At 41.6% G+C, this 22949-nt stretch overlaps 1 protein-coding gene and 1 long non-coding RNA gene across 2 annotated transcripts in view; one reads left to right on the forward strand and one right to left on the reverse strand.

Moving 5' to 3' along the window:
• The window catches only part of LOC117824808 (calsyntenin-2-like), a 308682-nt gene extending 290874 nt beyond the window's left edge, over nt 1–17808 (forward strand). Inside the window, exons 13-17 of the mRNA XM_034700272.1 lie at nt 4234–4404; nt 4553–4698; nt 7789–7918; nt 15971–16155; nt 16271–17808. Coding sequence (XP_034556163.1) covers nt 4234–4404; nt 4553–4698; nt 7789–7918; nt 15971–16155; nt 16271–16492 — 854 coding nt within the window. The 3' untranslated portion in view covers nt 16493–17808. The remainder of the gene's footprint in view (nt 1–4233; nt 4405–4552; nt 4699–7788; nt 7919–15970; nt 16156–16270) is intronic.
• The window catches only part of LOC117824809, a 320721-nt gene that overhangs the window by 290395 nt on the left and 7377 nt on the right, over nt 1–22949 (reverse strand). The window lies entirely within an intron of this gene.

Genomic DNA, 22949 nt, shown 5'->3' on the forward strand with positions numbered 1-22949 from the left:
TTCCTTTGTGTCCTTATGCGACTGCAGACTCCTTCCTGCTGAGTAAGACCTGTACCCGACACTACACTGATTCTCAGGGTCTCACGGCCTTGACCGACAGCAAATGAGTATGACATTTAAATCCCAGCGGCTCTCGTCTTGTCCAATGATCCAACCGCCGAGGCAGGAACAGTCCTGCTCGGCCCGGCTCAGCCCCAGGCCCCTCCGCTTGCAGCCAATTAGGAGCAGATAAGCAGAGCTAGCGGGAGGTTTTAGCCCTCCATTGTTCGTAATGCAGTGCAGGAAGAAGAGCAGAAAGTGGCATTGCTTTCAGGAGTCGGGGGAGCTTTCTCTGCTGGTGAAATAGAGACTGCAGCTGGGGGGAAGAGATTAGGTGGAAGCCAGAGAAAGACAGAAATGGAAAGAAAGAGAGGAGAGAGATGAGGAGGTAGAGCGTGTGTGGGAGAGGGAGGCACGATGAAGTTCCATAATGAGCAGATTTTGTGTCCTCTCGAGGCTTAAAGGATCCCAGATAAATCACATATTTCTTTTGTAGGGCATGCAGTAAGTTTCTGTTGGGCCTGTTAATCAACCCATCGCCCTTTTCTGCCTTCTCCCCCTCTCATTCATTCGTCTTTTCATGGAGCCTGCTCCATTCTGCCTCGGTCTTCTCCCCTTCTCACACTACAGTTTCTTTTCAGGGCTTATTCTGAGGCCTCTACTCAAGTCAATGTCATCAATTCTCTCTGGAACACATTGTCTTTTCTTTTCTCAACGTCTTGCTTGCATGGTCATCTTCTGTTCTCTTTCTGCTCCCATAGTTTATTTTCCCTGTCTCCATCTTATTTCTCTTTCTGCTCAATCTTTTGTAATACCACCCAAAGTGTAGCTCTGAGATCAGTGTCAGCAGCATGATGACACGAGCAGCTCCTGGGAAAGTCATGCACTCATTAGCATGAACTAGGTTGGCATTACTTCTTATATTTCAAAGGAAAAGTTTCACACCAAGCAGAAAAAAACATCTGCAAATAAAAGTTTTTATGACAGATAACTCAATAAACTGATAAAAGTATTTTGATCACTGTAAATCTACGCACTGTCTTCCTGTGCTACTAAAGGTCAGGCAATGTGCTCTGAAAATGAGACAAGAAGATCGTTTTAAGAAAGTGATAAAGTCAAGCAACTAAAGAAATGTCCTCACAGGAAGATCTATCCTAAGTTTGCTCACATTAGCACACCATGAGCTATAAATTGCAGTAAATGGAGAAACAGTGCAATCTGCTGCTTCGAGGTTCGACTTTTCATTTCCAAAGGAAGACAATGTTCTCTCTGCAAAGTAAACGTCTTCTAAATGTCACGTAGTCTGGCTTTAAATGTGCAGCAGCTGAAAAAAGATGGTTTAATAAAACTGAATTTGCAGCTCTCAAGCTAATATTTGAAGTGCGTTCTTATCTTTGTATGTTTTATTTAAATGTGTCATTATTAATAGTTTTAGCCTTGACCTGCATATAGACGATACAGAGCAAAGTTAGCAATCATTTGAAGCATTTCTGTCTTCTTTGTCTTTTTTAAAAAATCTCTCCAGAGAGGAGTATTCATCTGTGAAGGTGCTGAGTGCTACTCATCCTTCAGTTTGCTGTTGCTAACTTTGTGCTCACAGTTTAATCGGTGTATGGTTGTACACAGGTAAAATGGCTTCATCTGGGGCGCTGTTGGCCTAGCAGTCTAAGTGCACGCCCCATATATAGAGTCGCAGAGGTCATAGGTTCGATTCCAGCCTCAACAATTTACTGCATGTCTTCCTCCACTCTCTATTCCCTACATTCCCTGTCCCTCTTTGGCTGTCCTGCCCATTAAAAGGCAAAAATGCCCAAAAATATAACTTTAAAAAAAAAAACGACTTCATGTGAGCTGTTTGGCAGGAATTAGCCGCCTGCTATCAAGTAGCACTTAGTTGCCCCTCTTCCAAAAAGTGAATAGAGGCTAATAAGCACCATAAAGCTATCTGACACATTTCCTATTATGTTTTACCTTGTTATGAAACAATTGCCCCTTACCAATGAACACATTTAAAGGTACAGTGTGTAGAATTAAGCGGCATTTCACAGAATACACTTAAAGAAAGAATATAGTATTCATAAGTATGTTTCAATGTTTCAAGCGTATTTTATATTCACTTGAATGCAACAAACATTCTATTTGTGTAAATTTACAATGAGCCTTTTATACCTAATGGTTGTTGTGTGCAAAATAATTTTTATTGATGGACATTTTTGATGGTAAAAACTTGACAAAAGGAGGATCAAACTCATGCATCACAGAAGCTTCTTGACCTCGAAGGCCACCATCGCTTCCCTGACAGAAAGTGTGGCCCAATCTCAAATGTGCTCCCTCAACACACTCACTGACTTTGAGGCGCGTTCCCGCTCAGTCCTTGAGGGCTTAGGGCTGTCCCACTGCCAAATCATCAAGTGTGTGAGGGATCTCTCTCAGACTTTTTGTGCCCTTTATGCCCTCATTTCCATAAGAGGGCATTTTTGCAGACTTAGCATAAGGGAAATATCCATAGTTCATAGCATTGTGACGTGAAACACAGGAAATTACAAAAGGTGCAACAGTAAAAAAGAAGCATGAAAGTTCCAATGAAATTTACAGGCAAAAAAAGTTTGCCTGTAAATATAAATATAGAAAATAGCCTTAATCTATTTATCTTCACACATGTGCATACAGTATAATTTATATATTTATAGTTATATGGCCTATTTATATATTTTAAATGTTGTGGTTAAGCAGTCTGTACGGTAAGAGCCTGGATCACATGACAATCAGTCAGTCGTCCCTTAAGTGCTTTGAATTTGAGGAAAGTAAAAATTGTGCAATAAAAATACCTAATATCGCTGAGGTGAGCTGGTGACGTCATGCAGGTTCCATGAGAAGTCGCACAGTGCTGTCCCATTCCCAGTTCTATAGTTTGAGCCCTTATAGCCTCCTGTCTTTAATCACTTTCCAGGTGACGTCAATCAAGTCAAGAAGGGCTCAGGGCTCACGGTTCAGGGCTTAGGGAGGATATTGAGATTGGGCCTATAAGTAATGGAGCGTCTCAATCTAGAATCTGATCACTAGATATCGCTAAATATTCTCATTTCCACACACTGTACCTTTAAAGGAATTAATTCCTCAGAAACAGGATATACCTTATCTTCAGGAACAGAACTTTCTTTATACTTCTCTTCCTCACACTTCCCCTTTCCTCCACCTCATCTCTGCCTGTCCTCCAGAGACGCCCTCCAGACACCCACCCACATATCTATCGTTCTCCACTGGGAGGCAGTTAAATGGGCATAGCCCGTCTCCTCCCCGGGGACAGTACAGTGAAGACTGAGTATCAGGAGGAGGCGAGGGCTGGAGCTTTTGCGGCAGACTGGTGCAGAGCTCCAGCAGCCACCCAGCATGGCTCTGACGGTAGCTGTCAGAGGGGACTTGTTACTGCAGATGCTCATAGCACAGTCAGTGTTCAGAGAGACGGTAAATAAACGAGCCTGTAGGTACAGGAAGTGTTGGAATTATGGTCTTTTAAAGAGAGCAAGGTTATTCTTCCTAAAATATCTTGACATGGCAACTTCAATTAAAAGTCAACATACAACTAAGGCTACTGGAATGTAACATGGAACAGGATGTCAGTGTTCAATGGGGAAGCTGACTGAAGAAGAATGCACAACAAATGCAGCCATAGGCAAGGATGTGAAGCATACAGTCGGATGTCAGAAATGTTGATTGACCGACTTGTGGATTTGTGGCAACAACACAACGTGTCCTGGAAAACATAAAAACAAACCACTAAGGAACTAAAGATTATTTCAGCATTTGAGCCAACAGCAAGACATCACTCAGTCACAAGGCCAACATGAGTGTGTGTAAAATCCACCATGTGCTCCATGGACTGTTTGAAGCCACTTCTTATAATGTAAAGTGCTTCATGAATAAAACAGACATATCTCATGTGTAGGAGTGAAAGGAACAATTTTTTTTAAACATTTTCTTTTCTTCAGATCAAGGTTGACTTGTGTGCAGTGTGAGTCTTCAGGAGTGGGAACCCTTTCTTTACAAAAACAGAAAACAACCCCACAAACAGATTCAGATGTCAAAACTACTTCCTGTTTTAAAAGCAAAGAAGAACAAACTAATGCATATGCTTTCAGGTTCAAACAATCAGAGGTCAATTACAGCTGTCTGTGTTTTCTACGTTGTGTGCAGCACGCAGACCTGGGGTCCTGGAGGAGATTATTCATAACTTGGACTACTGTGATGTACTGGTGTTGGGGGAGGAGCTGAGACCAGACCAGGAGTCCCTCCAAATACAACGCAGCGTCCTGCTTGGAAAGCACCTGGATGCCACAAATTCAACATCTGGCATGTCCATTTATGGTGGGTGACTATTGCTACAATACCAAAGCTAAAACCATGCGACTCTGCACAGCCAATTACACAGTTGTGACACATTCAAAAAGCCTAATCTTTTTATATGAGAACTATAAAAACCAATGTCTGACCCTGTGTCTGTATCTGTCTACAGGTGTGGACTCCATGTCCAATTACGAACAGGTGATCAGACAGGTGCGCTACTATAACTTGCAGCCCGGAGTACTAACAGAGAGAAGGTTCCGCCTCACCTGCTCGGAGCTCAACGGACGCTACACCAGTAACGAGTTCAACCTGGAGGTGAGTGTGAGCTACAGCGTACTGATGTGGGGTTTTTGTGGAGGTCAAAAGTACGGTGTTCAACAAGGGCAAACATGCTGCATGAGCTCAGACTACCATTAGAGGTAACAGACTGCAAATTCAGGATCAATGCACCTGTTATTTGATTTGAGCTTTTGTTCGTGTTATTGAGTTTGTACTAGTGTCTTGTAATGGAAGTCGATCGGGCTGCTGCAGTGAGTTTGCACCACAGGCTGTATGAGTCATGGATGTAGTCACAGCTGCGTCCCCCACTGGTGTTTGAAGAGGCATTATGAAACTCAAAGGTAGCAGACACCATACATGCTGACTCCTCCTAACTTCTGGCTGGTCTAGAAACTGGAAAAGAGGTGAGGTGAAGGTTACTACATCGTGAAATCAGCTACGCCACATGAAACGGATGAATTATTAAAAAATCAAACCCCTTTTCATTTCTCAGAAATTAAAGGTGACATATCACGCTTTTTTCATCAATATATATTGGTCTAAGAGGTCCCCAAAACATGTCTTTAAAGTTTTTGCTCAAAAAAAAACTTTGAAATCAGATTTTGGTCTGCCTGAAAAATCCTCTTCTTCAGTCCTCCTCAGAACAGTCTGTTTTCCCTCTGACCACACCCCCTCAGAAAGTGGATGTGCCTCAGCTGTCCAGCACGTTGATCTAATGTTTACATGTTGACTGAATATACACGGCTGCTCACAGATCACATTACTTCAACCCTCTGAATCTGATCCAGAATCTGATCCTAACGGAGAGGCGCCTGTAGCAGGACCTTTCTGAAGGATTGGTCACAGATTTAGTGTTTCTTGTTGTTTTATTTATCAGTATGTAGACGTGTGTCTTGGTACACAGCTACGAACATGTAGCTATGTGGCTATGCTAACTAGCGCTAGCACTTATCTATGATAAATAAAAATCATCCACTAGATCTTCAAATCTGCAGGCCTGGGGAGTAAAACCGACCTCTACCAGAAAGGCAACGGGACCTTTTCTGAAGGATTGGTCAAAGATTTAGTGTTTCTTGTTGTTTTATTTGTCAGTATGTCGACGTGTGTCTTGGTACACAGCTACAGCTATGAACATGTAGCTATGTGGCTATGCTAATTAGTGCTAGCACTTATCCATGACAAATAAAAATCATCCTCTAGATCTTCAAATCTGCAGACGTGGGGAGTAAAACCAACCTTTGTGTTTATTAAGACAGCCTACAACTAGCATGCCTCCCTCCTAAGCTCCTTGTTAGCACCACATTTGTGCAGGCAATGAAAAACGGAGGAGGGATTCAGTATTATTTTATACAGTCTATGGGCTGAACAAGCTCTGAGCTCTGACTCCGTGACAGACCGGATATTGTTGTTATGTAACAAAAACACGGAAGTCTGAAACGGCTCGTTTCACACACATTTACAGAAAGGTGGAGAAATCAGAACAGGGGCAGAATGGATTTTTTTCATTCTCGGGGGTTTGTAGACATGCCAGGGAAACATATGTCAGGTAGAGAACCATTAAAAAGTCCATTTTGCATGATATGTCACCTTTAAGACAAGAGGTATAGAGACCCAATCTGTTTTTGTACCAGGCTGTGAACATGTTCCATTCTGCTGTGGAAAAGAGAATCTGAAAGTGTCTTACAGGGTGTCGTTAGCTTTTGGAGCCAGCCTCATGTGGACACTCGAGATACTGTGTCTTTTTGCACCTCCATATTGCCTTACTTTCAAAACCAGACTTAGCTGCTTGGTTTGCCATTGTTGGCCACCATACAATAGAGATGCAGGTTTATCACTCTATGATAGACTATTTGAGTATTTTTTTTCATTCAGTATCCTAACCTATCAATAAACTGCTGTCATATCCAAAACGCAGCTTCAAATCTTTGGATGAATGAAACTGAAAATAGGAGTCTACTTATCTGATAGTTGGTAAAATGAAGAGAAGTCAGAAACCACTGTGATTATTGACTAATTGTTGGTTTTGCAGGTAAAGAAACAAGCTGTTCTAGAGTTTCACCATGTGAAACTAGAAACCTAGTTTCCCATAGTCTAATATTTTACAGCTATTTGTTTTGATTTAATCAGTTTAATGTAATAAAAACATGACTTGCATGATGAAATGTCTTGTTTGTTTGGTTTAGTTACCTTCTGTCACATATACAGAACATGGAAACACAGATTGCAGATCCAGCCCTTCCACTCAGCCAATATCAAACACACTTTTTCAAGCGATCTCTGAGGGAGCTACGAAGCAGCTGCAACATTACAGATGATTTACAACATATTTGCAAAATTAACAGTTTTTCATTAATAATATTTGTGATAGTCAGCATTAGCAGGAAGGTATAACTCAGTGCTGCTTCTTACAAACGACTGTATCAAAGTGCTTCAGCCGGCAGAGCCCTTCAGCTGACTCAGCTCAGGTGTCTGGCAACACTTTCACTTTGGGAGCAGATTCTAAATGAACTGCTGCAGCATCAATTTCCCAACTTTAGGCAAAACATCTTCTGGAAAAAATAAGAGGTGTAACAGGAGAAATGAAAAATCTCAGTTTAACTCAGTGTGCAATTTGACACTTTGCACAGTTTGATAGAAACTGTGATGAAAATTTGATGAACAATCTGGATTTAATCAGCTATGTTAATGTGAATCTTTTGGTTAAAGGCGCGTCTGAAAGTCGAGTTCATCTCTGAGACAACATGGCTCTTCCTGTTCCTTTCTTGCAAAAGTTGAACAGAAGTTTGACAAACAGACACAGCCGGGGTCAAAATATCGTTTTGTACATTTCTGATGTTTGAGGGGAGGAAATATTTACTCAGACCTAGTTTGAACTTTGAAGGGTGTAGATAAATCAGCTTTACATTTCTCCGTCCTGTATCGAGCTGACCCTGCCCCCCAAAACGTGTTCATGCATTGACTTTCCAACTTCCTAGCTTTGCTCTAAAAACGTCTGCTTCACCCTGTCTGGAGGATCTTTTCTGTGTAATTCAAGTCAAGTTCAGTGAAGTGATAAAATGAAAAATGTCAGCAGTGAAGCTTTACATTTTATAACTGTCACTTCTGCTTTATCTGCCTCCAAACCAGGTGAGCGTACTGCACAGCTCAGAATCTGGGGAACATGTCAATCACATGGTAGCTCCGCCCCAGTACATGCAGGTGGTCCACCATCCGTCCATGATTAATGACCTGTACCCCAGCCACAGTTCAGGTGAGAGTACAAACACAACATGGTGGAGTGTAAGTTGTCTTTGTGTCATTGAAAAAAAAAAGTTTTTGCTCTACGATTCTGATGCGAGCAAATTGACGTCCTATTGTGTATCTTTAGCGATTGACCATGTTACATAAAATGTTCTACTCACTTGTGAACGAATGTAAACATTAAGAAGTCTTTATCCCAGAGTTATGACCACATGATAATTGTAACACTTCATAAAACTTACAGCTAATCACACCTGTGGAGTGGCTGATTTATTGTAACATAGTCCAACTTTTTTTAAAGCTGGGGTTGGTAATCAGATTTAGATACACTTTTTGTTATACTGGTTAAAATGATCTTTATGTCCTGATGGCAATCAATACATAATGAGTTCCTAAAAAAAGAGAGAAAAAAAGCTGCTATCTACAGCCGGAGCAAACCTGGGAAAACACCAACCAATCACCATTTTTTGGGTGCCAAAAATTTAAACCATTCAAATCCCGTCCTGCCGTTATGCCCACCTCCTGCGCGTAAATTTCCCCGGCGTGCACTCTGAGTCTCCGTCTCCTGCCTCTGCTTCCCCTGACTCTACTGGCTGCCCCTCTCGCCCGACCTCGGGCCTGTCCCCTTTGACCCGATGAGGTGCTTTGCTCAGGACTGTAGTCCAGATCAGAGCCTAAAAAGCTCTCACCACGGGGGCTCTGACAAGCAGAAGAATGAATGACATTTAGTAAGTCCTACAGAAATGTATATGTGCTGTAGCGTCCGTCCGGATGCTGGGATGAGGAGCCGATTCGTGAACACGTTGATCTTTAATAACCGGTCACTGTCGGTCGTGATCACGCCAACCAACAAAGCAACAATCAATGTTTGAATGAATGAAGAACTTCTCCTCTTGTCTTTCCTCTCTCCGGCTCGCACTCTCTACAACTCAGTCTCATGATGCCTTCACTGACTGTCAACACTGTAGGAATTAAGAACATCTACACTGAACACGTTTAACAAAACAGTAGAGCTGTTACAGTATTATATATGTGTTAGAACTTTTCTCCTGATATCGTGTCACCAGTACAACTGGATAATGCTAACATGACATGAGTGCTAACGATAGCCATGTTTGTTTGTGTTTTTAACTTTCACTATGATAATGTTATTGTGAGGACCTGTTTTGAATCAGTCACCATCATATGGTTGCAATTCAGCAGCGCTCATGCATGTGAGCGGGGTGGGCGTCGTTTTGGAGGAGCTCCGAGGGAGGAGGGGAGGGGTTAGACGGAGTCATGAGGAAATGCTACATTCAAATTCATGCTAATTTTCCGAGACTACCAACTCCAGCTTTAAGTTGAAACTACCAAGAACAGCCTTAGTAACTACAATGTGTTTTACCTGCTACAAACAACTTGCCGACACTGCCTGTGCTCCAACCAATGAATATCTCACTATCCCTGAAAACATGTACAATTTTCCCAACCTTCTTTTTGCGCAGTTACAAAGCCAACAATCTCACAAATCACTGGCTGGAGCAGTCAGTGTTTGAGCCACTAGGGTAACGGTTGATATATATTGGCTGGTATCCAGATAATACATACCAGGACACAAACCAGGGTCCAAATGTTCTTTTCTGTGGGCGTAAAGAGTCCTACCAAAAATGCTCCAGGTTCCGGTCTCTTGCCAGTTTGTTTGTTAGCAAAGTCAGAGGATTCAGCAACTCTTTTGTGGTGTAATAAACACACAGTAAAACATCAATTCTGCCCTATACAGTTGTGTTCATAAGTTTACATATCCTGGCAGCATTTGTGATTTTTATTGGGCCATTTTTCAGTGAATATAAGTAAAAAGAGAAACGTTTTTTCTTTTACTCATGGTTAGTGGTTGGGTGAAGCCATTTATTGTCAAACAACTGTTTACTCTTTTTATATCATAATGACAACAGAAACTACCTGAGAAATCATAAAATCTGCCAGGGTAAACTTATGAGCACAACTGTATACCAGTCCCTCCAGGATTTCGTGGGATTTTTTTGTGATTGTTGTGTCCCAAAAAGCCTGATTTTGCGACAGCTTCTGGAAAAAATTGCGGTGAAAGTTGCGATTTTTTTTTGGCTTTCTCCCCCCAAATAACATCTCAGGGGCAAGTAAATACGCTAAATTATAGTTGTTTTTAGAAAACATGATTGATGTGACCACTGACTGTATTTTGATTCTCTTGATTCACAGAAAAATGCCTTTAAAGGGCTGTATTGCACATTTACGACGGTCCCTGAATGTACCTCGCAGTGACAGAGGCACTTGACAGGCAGTTCACGCACTCTGAAATGAATCTGCATCTTTGATGACTAGGAGTTGATCAAAACTTACTAAAGGTGTCTGATGTATCACCAAACTGGAATAAATCAAGCTGTAGACGCAGAGCTTTTTACAGTAATGGCGGCAAAAACGTCAAACCTCAAACAGTAAACAGACGTCCCCCGGGTGTGTCTCTGTCACTAACGCACACCGGAGGGTAAAAATCCTCAATGAAGATGAGACAGATGCATGGAGGTGAGGAGAGCTGGTTCATAAAGCACACCTGCTGCAGGTAGAGACCAAGCGAACACTGAGCCCCTCAATCTATAAATAACAACGTTGTCATGGTCACTTGTCCTGCCTGCTGTCCCCTCTTTTCACCCGTTCTCTCTGCGTGTTTTGTTGTTGAAAAGTGCCGATCAAGTGAGGACTTGCGTTTATGTTCCAACGAAGTCAAATTGATGACAAAACCGATGACGTACAGGGGCTGAGGTTAAGGTGATTGGTCAAATTTGCGGCAAAGTTGCGGTGATTGTATAAAATTGCAAGGCCGCGAAAAAAATCGCGCTGATTGGTTGAATTTGCGTTGATAGTTGCGATCGCGAAATCGCAACTTCCTGGAGGGACTGGTATACACACACACATAACAGTGCTGGTGTGTATTATTCACTGCTGTTACTCGTCATTCCTCAAGCTTGTGGATGCTTTAACATATCAAAAAGATTAATTTATCTCAATTTCACTTCCTTCATTTACGTCAACAATGTCCCGTTTCTTTTGTTCTCCATGCACAGTTTCCCTGTGGGTATGATGCTGTTTATATCATGAAATACCTCAGAGGACGACAGAGACAAATCAAGAAGAATCAAAATGAGGTTGAAGATGAATCGTTTAAGAACAGTGACGAAGTCTGCACATGCTTCATTTACTCATAGCTTAGTGTTAAATGCAGAAACTGATGTCATAGCGTAGGTCTGTTGATTCAAGTCGTAGATATTACATTTCGTACTATGTCTTTGGTGTCATGGCCTGCCTGCCCCCCACCAGTTCATCTCACGCCCTGTCCACCATCCCTTTTGACTGACAGGGTAGACTTCATGCTGTGAGGAACATGTGTGAACAGCAAGTTTGGGAAACTTTGGGGGCGGAGCTCCTAAAATCGAGCGGGTGCCACATTTGCAAGGGCTCCTCAGCGCACTGGTCGTAGGAAGAGTTCCTAGTCTCTGCATAATTTGGTGCATGTCATTTTCCTTTCTCTCTCCTGCAGATAAGAGAAAGTCCGTAAGATCTTCAGACGGCATTAAAAATATGAAATTACAGATTTTTGAGGATTCAGTCAGAGGAAAGGTGTTGCTTTAAATTATTGGATTACTCTCAGCACATTTTTGGGAAATATGAATACATAAAAACAAAAAGAGATGACAAAACATCTGATAGGTGCCTGGAGTCAGACCCAGGAGCTGCTGGCTAACCACTGAGCCAAAAAGTGAGCATTTCAGGAGATTTTATGTCAGCTATCCATCCAGGGGGTAAACACAACTCCATCCAAGGGAGCGCTCACTTCGCTTTCTAGTTTGTTTATCGCTCTGTTCATCAGACTGCTGCTCCCACACGGCACTCCTCAGTGATGGAGAGAAATGTAAATTCCCAAACGTCTCAAATGATTCAGCGGGCGTACTTCCCTCCCTCAGTGCACGCGAGTCATCTGAAGTACAGAGAACACGGAGAGGAGGAGAGACACTGGTCTCAATCTACCACACCACATTTAATTATTCATCACACTCTAATGGATTCTACTTAGAATCCTGGAGAGTTCAGTGGCCAATGCTGTTAACAGCTCTGAGTTTGTGTAAAAAGGAGGTCAGAGGAGCAGAGAGTGGCGTGGGTGGAGGGAAATCTGGAGCAAAAATTGGCAAAATGTAAACATGAAAAAGAGATTGTGTAGCTTCAGCCATGACATCTTAAAGCATGCAAGTCTTTGCTGAGGATAACACGATGTATGGAGAGACACAAGAGGGAGAAATGTCAGAGTGTGTGTGAGTGTGTGTGTTTGTGCACCCACATAAAAACACTCACGAGTTACTCCAAAGAGCAGCACCGAGCTTCACAGCGAGGAAGATCAAAGGCCGTGGATTTAGTTTGAAAATCTAGGGAACTAGACCGATTCAAATGATCATCTGAAGAGTACTCTGCGTGTCTCACTCTCGTTAAACACACACACACATTCGCACACACCAGCAGGGTCTTGCAGGGAGAGAGGGCAGGCATTGAGAAGTTGTGTTATCTCAGTGGGCTGCAGATCAGAGCAGAAGGAATAAACATTTTAGATCAAGAGAAATCCCTCAACGTGTGTTCTGGTTATGCTACCAAATAGGGCTTATGGTACATCTCTGCGGCCGTGTACTGCACTGAGACCTAAATTAAATGTGTTTAAGAGTTTTTTTGAAATACATTTGAAACAATCTGTAGTTTACATGCAGCTCAGTTAAAGAAATCCCTCCTGCTTTTTTTTTTTTTTTGCTCTTATTTGTCTGAATCCGATCCAGCAGGCCTTTGACACGAAATCACTAAAAGTTTGAACACGAGGCAAATTATCGTGTTTTTGCTTTTAATCAGGAGCAATGGGAACTAAATGAGACACTTAAATTAAAAATTAAAGGACACCCTTCTTAAGGTTTCATCCTTACCTGGAATTTTAGGCAGAAGTAAAAAGCACGGATCAGGTCTGAACATCTCAAACAGCATCACAGGTCTGAGGTCACATGTTTCTTCTGCTGATTAATGAAACGATAAATACTTCAGGTGAAATTTGTGTTTTTAAGCTTCATATGGTGAAGAAATTGCAGCCAAAAGCCCTTATTGGAAAATCATTTTCCTGTGTGATGCTTGGGGAAATATTTGTTTCAAATTAGTATGAAGGACAACATTTGTGAATTAAGAAAACAGCTCAGAGATGAGGCCTCTTTAATTTGTATGAAAGCTTTTATTGACTGCATAAACAGTAACTCTTATTATAATGAGTTTTTGTAAAAGAAAGGAGCTCCTCTGGTTGGTGTGTGTTGTGTATTCCTTAATGACCAGATGTGGTTGCCATGCTAAAAATACCTTGCAGCCCTGCAGTGATCCTGAGGCTCAGCTCAGACTGACAATGCTAACATACTGATGTTTACCATTCTCTCAATGTAAGCGTTGTGTTTACATAATACTAATTATGGGAAGCAAGGCCACTGTATTTTAACAGCACCTTTTTAAACCAAAGGCAATTCAATGTGCTCTACAGGGGCAGAGAAAACGCTTAAACTGTGAATAGAATATCAAAGCCAGTTTGAAGCAAAATAAATGAAATAAAAAAACTAAATTGCATTTAAAAGAAAACAATTGCTAAGTGCTTGAGAAAACTAATCAGAGATGGGGATTAAAAGAAAGCTCTGCAACCAATTTATTAGAAAACTGCTTTAAACATGAATATTTTGAGCCCTGATTTAAATTGGTGTGGATACACCGACGAATAGTAGAGGTGCAGTGATTAGAAGGCACCACCATAAAACCTGGAATGTAAGTCTGTTTTAGGGGCCCTTAAGAGGAAAAAAAGTTAACACTGGAAAGACATCCATTGCGTTCAGCAATGTGCAGTTTCTATGCAGATGTGTGGGACTTTCGAGGACTGACCCTGCCAGCTGCCCGGACTGTAGTCGAGCCGCAGAGGCGAGGGACTTTGTGTTAATTTCACATTACCCTCAGACAAGTGAGCGCCAGGCAAACTCTGTGAGAAGACGTGAGTAGCGCACCATGGGAAACGTATTTCAGATGCTACAGTGAACCGTCAAGAGAAACTGTTATTATGTATATAGGAGGAAAGGGCACTGGTACTGTTTGATAAGAAGTCCTAGTTCATTGAAAAGTTCTGGTTCACCAAGGGGGTCAATTAAGAAGTGGTGGTACAGCATACCGGAACATACCAGTCTCCTTTCCTATGGTAGTAACACTTTATGAGTTGTCACTCGCCCTGCCTTCTCCACCACTTTAGTGATCCCATGTCACCCATTACACCCTGTCAATACCTCTGATGCTGGCTCAGTAGCAGGACACCTTCCTTCTACCATTAGGCCTCTGTGACATTAACATAAAGGCACAATGTTACAGAATAGTAGAAGTCTTGCCTTGAACTGGCGATGTAAAGGGGCTCGTGTTTCATCCTTTCATTCACACCTAATAAAGGCACTGGCCTACCAATCAGAATCCAGCTCTGAGATCAGCATTTGTTGTTTGTTGTTCATGTGACCCAGTCTAAGTAGCCCCAAGTCGAGGCTTTGGCTTTAATGATTCCACAAAGCTAAGGTTAAACATGACCATCCTACAATAATGCTAAAGAACCTCAGTCTGGACCAAAGGGATCGACAGGCTGACACAGACACAGACTTCAATTCCCATCCTTAGGGCCACACTGCGATAAAAAGCCGTACTGATGAGAGCAGACAACAGTTTAAAAAAAAACATTCCAAGAAAATCAATATGCTGCAACAATAATTAAAGATCATAATCATCAACAGGAGATTGATCTCATTTAAAGGTTAAAAAAGCCTCTAATATAATAACCTGAGGAAGAAATGAGAAAATCAATAGGTTATCACAAACAGCATCCAATATCCAACACAGCAGCTGAACCTAAAAACAGTGAAGAAGAGGAGGACACAGCTCAGACATGAGGATATAACACTGACTCATCTGTGGCCTGACACAAACACACATCACCGTGCGTCTGAAATATAGGAACATGGATGAAAAGAAAAGAAAGATGCTCCTTGATAGTGCACTATGGGAAGTGTGGAGTTCAGAGTGTGTTGAACCCCTCAAGGACTGGTTTGAACTGAACCATCCTTTTTTTCTTTCTTATTATTAGCACCCTTTTAGAAGCTCAATGGTTCAAGGGCTGTACTTACTAACGTAATGTTTTTCGAGTATTTAAAAGAAGAATCCAAAAATAGTATGGAAACGTCTCAAGATGTCCTGGAGGTCTTTTTTACCAAAACTATGCTATTCAATCTGAGTAAGAGTAGTTTGAACTTAGCAAGATAATATGAATTACTGTAAAACCTGGAATACAAGTCTCATAAGGTTTTAAGAGGGAGCTCTGAAGAGTGGAAAAAGTTGAACCTGTGTTCCTGTGTGGAGACAGCTTTTGGATCCAGCAATGTGCAGTTTCTGTGCAGACGTGTAGCTTTCTTTCTTGTACCCTCTCTTATCAATACCCTGCCAGCTGCTCTCATGGTAGTTGATCTCTCCCTTCATGTTGCATTGATGATGAGTTGCAAAGTATGGATTGAGCCACTGCCCACGACCAATTCACAGATTTGCCTAACTCCACTCCACTCACACTTGTCCTAAATTGAGGAGTCTTTTCAATGGAACTCATCAAGGTTTATTTACTTTATAGATTACCAACGTTTCCTTTAAATGCATGATTCCCACATAGAGAAGGAGAAAAGCGTTAAATAGTGGCGCCACAAGACTGATCCACCTCACTATGCATCCTTTATGCAGAGAAGCAGCAGTTTGCTTCTAAAAGCAAAGCCCCATCTTCTGGGGAAAACCCTACGACCAAAGAGTACCTCTCTGCATTTTGTACTGATATATTGGCATGGTTCTACGAGACGTAGCTCACTTTTGAGATGACAAAGACGGTATTAAAAGTGTCTTTTTGGAGACATCTGGCATGCTCACGTTGCTTTTTCTCACCCCTTCTTTCCTCTCACCCCTCTTTCTGTCTTTCTTGTCTGGTCCTCAGGCGTGCCAAGCGCTGCCACAGTGGTTATTGTGATGTGTATCGCCGCTCTTGTGGTGGTAGTTGTGCTGGGCATCTACCGTATCCACCTGACCCACCAGCAGGAGGTGAAGCTGGCAGAGACCGCCAAAGAAGAGGACGTGACCTGGGACGACTCGGCTCTGACGATCACAGTGAACCCGATGGAGGTAGGGGGGGGGTCGGGGAAACAAATGTACTGAACATCAGCTCTGCATTCACCTTGACCATCTATGAGTTCTTGCTCTTGAGCTGTATTTCTGTTATGAACATCTTTCACCACAGAACGTGCAGGGGCCCCAAGCTGCAGAGGAAGAGGCCAGCGAGGAGGACGAAGATGAGGAAGAAGACGAAGAGGAGGAAGAGGATGATGAGGAAGAGGAAGACGATGACATAACTAGCGCTGAGTCAGACGACAGCGAGGAGGAAGTGGACGTCCAGTTACCCAGAATGCAACGCCAGAACAAGAAGGGCCAAAGCTGGGACAAAGCAACAATATCTTACTGAAACAGTGACTCACACACACACACACACAAACACACACACACACTTACACACATTGTGCAACACATGCATACTGAGGGTTGAAACAAAAAGACTTTATGTGATGTTGATGCTCTAAAAATAAGGTTATACCTCCCCCTACTGGAAGATCACACCGAGACACACAGACACACACAGTGCAATGATTTAACCTTAGCCTCCTGTTTTATACATCTGATAAAACAATCCACTAAAAACTGCTCGTCAATCCAATTGACTATGATCCTTCTTAAAGGGACAGTGCGCCAAATTGATCTCTTATTACAGTGAACACCACAACTATGATGTTAAAGTTAAATCAATCAAACCCAGCACCATACTTTCAGTATGATGTGTCAATATCCACACACAGATTTCTGATGTCCCTGAACATGCAAACACTAGAGAATATGGAGTTGTAAAAGTGAAGAATCTGACTATTTTTGGTTTGTATACTTCATGTTATTTATCAGTCTTTGTTCTAGCCTATGTGGCAAAGCCAGGGGATTTTACAGAAATAGCATATTTTCAATGGTACTCACAAACAAACAGATGATGTGTGTGTAATCATGTTTCGGGGTCAGAGTTCTGGATTTTTGGGAAAGACAGAGGAGTCTCCTTGTACATTTTTATACGCTCCTTTCTTGTAAATACTGAGTGTAGTAGGTGACCCCCATCCCTCACCCCCCCCCCACACCACCACTTTCTCCACCTCCTCTCCACCTGTACACAGCACACATGCCACATCTGCATCTCTATGTACACACCCTAACCCCAACCCTTAGCCTACAGGAGTCTTTACCGAACTGACCCCTCAGTCCTCTGTGTTTTTCTAGCTCAGTTTTCAGATCACTCCAGCTGGCTGCAGGTGGGGTCTGTTAGGATGGATGAGCCACTGCCTTCATAGTGACTGGGTCAAAGTTGCACACTGCAAGATGTGAGACAAAAAAATAAAAGGTACAGAGGATGCAAGAGAAAGGAGAGCTCTGCGCTAGTCACCGTAAGAGTCGTTCAAATTACACTTTAGTCTGAGTCGTGGTCACAGCAGGAAGTTCCTGAACTACTCATTGCAGGGGAGCTACACCAATACTTTATCTACTCCTGCTTGTCATTATTTCTGCATTGCAGAGATACTGAAAAGTGGGACATCAGCTTCAAATGTGGAAATGTTTGAGGGACTGGCCCTTTAATTAAAACGAATACATAATTATATTCAAATGTTAATTGACAGAATCAAAGCCTTACGGCCAAATTTCACCAGATCCGTGTCCGGTCCGTCACCAGTCCGTCTCCGATCTGTCACGCCAACTGATCTGATAGGTTTCTATTCAAGTCAATGTGTTAACTTCCACTGGATCCACACCGTTGCATTCTGGCTCTGATCCGGCAGGTTGGAAAGCAACGGATCAGATATGCAAGACTTCTATTTTTGCCGGATGCCAGAGCACAACGTATCAATCACCACAGGGCAGATGTATCGGGACAGGAAGTCAGGCACCAAAACAAAATGAAAACATTCGGTTGATTTTCAGAATAAAACACTCTGTGTTATCATCAGATCACTTTTAACTTAACTAGACAACAAAATGTCATTTACAGCAGAGCCAGGCCTGGAGTCAACAGGTCAGAGGTTTTCAGAGGACCATAAAGATAACATGGATGAGGAGAGGAGGAGGAGAATCCTTGATTCAGTCATTACAGTGGGAAAACCTTGGTCACATGACTCCAGCACTCCGGTGGTCCTGCTCCGTGCTGCGATCCGAAAACGCAACCGGTGGGTGTTGATGGACAAGAGAGCACGGATCAGAGACGGACCGGACACGGATCTGGTGGAAGTCCTGTGTTACTTATCAAATTACTTTTAACATTAACTCCATAATATGTGACAATCTTTGTTTTTTTGTCTCATTTGGGGAACCGTCCATTAGGTTGTGAAACAGCTTTCCATCTCATCTGGAAAATGACTATGACTCATAAAATATATTAAAAGGAAGGAAAGAGGAATTAAATATGAAAAAAATGCACCCTGTTTATGTGTATAGGACAAATCATACATTAAATAAAAGGTATATAAATATATAGAGATTATTAAATGAAGTATATGTTGTGTGGATGAGACCATTTCATGAACAATAAAGATGTTTTGAACGGACAACAGATCAAATGACTACATGTCAATGAGAAGTGTCACTTATAGCAGTGTTTTTCAAAGTGGGTGACCCCCCCTCATGCCCCTTTGGTTAACAATGAAGTCACAACATGCATTTTGATGCTACACATCATTACAGCCCACAAGCTCCATCAGTTCTTTTCCTTTTTAAAGTCAATAAATTCATTGCGAGCCAAAACAAATTAACAAAATTAGCTTCACAGTTTGGATCAAACACCGTAGGTAAAAATACAACGTCCTTGTTGTTCTCTTGCAGCTTGAGGAGAGACACTTTAGTTTTAGAGCGATGCCACTCTGCACACACTCCTCTTCATTAGCGTCATTTGGGCTCACTGAAACGTGAAGCTGCCTGGTGCAACTTTAAGCTACAAGGACAGAAGGAGAGGAGAACGCATTTGGCAGTGTTACATTTGACGTAATCAGAAAAACCCAGTCGGAGGTTTCTTCACCTTGAAGTGAAAGGGCATTAATCAGTGGCTGTGGCCGTCCTGGATCCAGTCCGTCTGTGAAGTTTGATAGCAAAGAATCCACAAACAACAGACGTCCGTGTGTGGTGGCTGAAGGAACAGTCACAGGTGTATTTAGAGTCACAAACAGCCGTCCTGTGGGAGCAGCTGGGAGAACCTGTATATGTATACTGTAGCTCTATGTTCATGTAAAGATCTCATATGTTGTTTAAGAGTTTTCTTCATCTACTGTGACACCCAGTCTTGTGACGTCACCTCCCTCCTCGCACCCTCCCTCCTCTCCTCCCCTCCTGGAACCTTTGGTGGATTTTGCATCAGCCCGAGCCCTAATGTTGTCCTGACGTTTGTTTTAGAAGAGGAGGACGGTGAAATTAACATGAAACCTTGTATAATGTGTAAAAGTTTTTTAAGTTCTTTTATTTTCTCTGGACTCTTTGGTCTGTTTTCTTTGGAATGGTCACTACAGCACTTTCTGTAAATTGGCCAATAAAAACTTGTTTTGGAATCTAGCTGTGGGTCTCGTATTTGTATGATTCTATATGATTCTACATGATGCTGTGTTTGAGCAGTTTCTTTAGATTCCTTGCAGCCAGTATTGCATTATTCATACATTTAATCTTAATTATATTATCTGCTTATGAAGTCTAGGATCTTAGGAGAGGAAACACTGAAGTCAGGGTGTGCAATCTGAATGCAATTAGCACTGCAGACATCAGTTTTATCATCATCACCTTAGTAATGTTAAAACCTTTAGTAAGCATAATAAGCTAAAATATTGTCGTAGAAGTTGTTTAAGTCAAAATTTACTACATAGTAAACATGGGATGGGTTGTGTTTATTCACTAAGAACTTATCTGTTTCATAAGACGACAAATACTTTGTTAGCTGAAAACTAACTGGGTTAATAGAGTGTTAGGAAGAAAAAACATCACATCAAAATGTAAGCAGTCTGTTAATAATATTATTTGTTGTAACTCACAGCCACTGGCATTTTTCTGAAAAATACTCCTAATGCATTCATTTGTTTTAAATTAACTCAGCTGTCCAGGTGCTGTATCTCATTTCTTCTTCTGGGGATGGTTAGGCATTGATCCCCATAGATCAGTTTTTATTATCTTATTTAAACCTCAGTCCTGACAACAACAGAGCAGAACATATGAAGTTATTTGTGGTGGTGGAAGTACAAGAAGAGGTTCTTGTTGTTACAGTGCTTTCACTATTATCATCATTCTTCCTTTACTTCTCTTATTCTCCTCTATCCCTCTTTCCAAGCCCAACTCAGGCTCAGCAGATGCGTGTCTAACATGAGTCTGGTCCGGCTGGAGGTTTCTGCCTGTTAAAGGAAGTTTGTCCTTGCCACTGTAACTTCCTAAATGCTGCAAAGTGCTCTGCTCATGGTGGATTAAGATGAGATCAGACTGAGTCCTGTCTGTAAGATGGGACTGGATCTTATCCTGTCTTGATGTTGGGTCTTTGTTAATAATAGAACAGAATACGGTCTAGACCTGCTCTGTTTGGAAAACATTTATTGATTGATTGCACAGTAGCGAAAATTCTAATGGAAAGTGAGACCGCTTGAAGGAAACCCTGTTACCAGTCATTCGTGTTATATTCATGCTTTTTTTCCCCAAAAAAATATCAACCAAAGGAGCTGAAATGCAAGCAAAGATAAAAAAAATTAAGATGTGCACTTTGATATTTAAGTTTGACCAATCTCTGATCTGTTATCATGAAGGGGGCAGGTGTTCATGCCAATACTCAGGGCACCATTAGCCTAGCGGTCTAAATGAACGCCCCATGTACAGAGGCTTTAGTCCCGGTTGTAGCAGTCGCAGGTTCGACTCCCGACCTTGACCATTTGCTGCATATCGAGCAAATAAAAGGCAAAAATGTCCCAAAAAATAACCTAAAAATATATATATATATGCCAATACTGCAGCCGGTCAGCAGGGGAGCTTTACATCTTCTAACTTCACTTTTGTTCATCATTCCGATCCTGACGTCTTTGCTAAAAGACCTTCCTGCATCTCTTGTTTGTTTTACTGCAGCTATTATTTGTGTATGAGTCTACATTTATATCTACTAATACTGTAAACAAGACATGCACCTGATATTTGCTATCAGACTGGGGAAAGAAGTCGCAAGGGGGATATTAAAGTTGGTATTTTCATAAGGTAAATCCTTAGAGCCACAGCAGGGGGCCTCTGAGGAGAGAGGAGGCTCTACACTCAGGGAAAGTGCTGGTTAGATATATGAATGGATATTCCGATACTCTGAAAATCAACAAGAAGAGTTTGTTGTGAGTCAGCTCAAGGCTGCCTTCAATAAAACCCTCAGAATAAAAGAGTCCAGACATAGAGGGAAGTAAAGCACAGTGTTACACATGTTTGGGTGTCTACAGAATAAATAAGACGCTGGAGTTTGGATTCTATTTATTGTTTATCTGCTCTGTCTGATCTCAGCATTGAGACTGAACCTGCGCCGTTGTTGTGGCGGCTAATGATGGTCTGGTCCCAGAATGCATCAGTTAGTATATGACGGTAATGGGGTCAACTCTCTGGGGCTTCAAATGCAGCCAGCGGTTAGCTAAAGAGGACTTCAAGAGAACACTTCCTCCTCTGTTAGCTGCATTGTTTCCAGTCACACTAGATACTTGAGACATAGGAATGCATGTGGAGTTGAGAAATGAGATCTCAGAGCTCCACATTAATGCAGACAAATAAATCTTATATTGCACCACAGCCGACGTGTTCTGCCTGTTTTGCTCTCCACATGTATTATCTAATATCATCCTGCATAGAACAAACTCACTGAAATGCTAGTGGTTGATACTACCACAAACAGAAACCAGAAAACTTGCGACACCAGAAACTAGTGTGCACTCTCCAAGGTGCTGAAACATAGATCAGCACCACTGACAGCGACACTTATTATGTACAATAAAATGGTCCTGAAAACTTGGGATATTCAAGAAGCTTTTTTTTTGTCAGCTTGTGTAAACTCACCGCTATCATGAGACCAGAATTAGTCTCATGCCTTGAGTTAAATGTCATTTTTGCTGATCCCTCCGTGGGCTGGCACATGATGCAGTTGGCTCTATTTCATGGCCAAGCTGTTGTGAAATGACAAAGTCTTTACAAGTTAGCTAGTTTGGTTTGCTGTATTTCAAGCAACAGCACTGGACCTGATTCCTAAAGTCATGCATGCATCAAAGATGAACATGTAAATTCCAAGCCAGGAGCATAAGCTGCACTTTTGTTTATTGAAAGAGATTTATCTTATTTGTTTGAATATTTAATACTTTCATTTGGGAATCGTTCACTTTTCAATTTCTGAAATTTTCCATCAAGGTATTTTTGTTTGGTCATTTCTAGTTTTTTTTTGCAAGGGGCTGAAAAAAAGTGTGCAGTGGTTTTATTTGAGTTACAACACACCTTAAAAATGAAAAGGGATAACTTTGTTTACAAAGAAATAGAAGAGAAAAAATATATATTACAACTGTCCTGTGGATTGAAATGAAATAATAGAATAGTTATTTAAATTTTGAGTTCAATCCAGTTTTCTTGAAAAACGTTACAGAATCGTGAGTGAATCGTATCGTAAACCAAATATCTGGATTCAATCAAATCGTGGGTTGAGTGCATCCTTACACCCCTATTCAAAATCCCTGTCTATCAGAGGCTTTGTTTGAAAGGTAGAGTAGATAAACTACAAGAAAAGTAAATATGATCAGCAGAAAAGTACAAGATAGGTATCAGAGTACAATAATCACACAGACTAGGCTACGTAAATAAAAGTGTTTCTG

This window comes from Notolabrus celidotus, chromosome 14, assembly GCF_009762535.1.
Source record: "Notolabrus celidotus isolate fNotCel1 chromosome 14, fNotCel1.pri, whole genome shotgun sequence".
Classification (NCBI taxonomy): domain Eukaryota; kingdom Metazoa; phylum Chordata; class Actinopteri; order Labriformes; family Labridae; genus Notolabrus; species Notolabrus celidotus.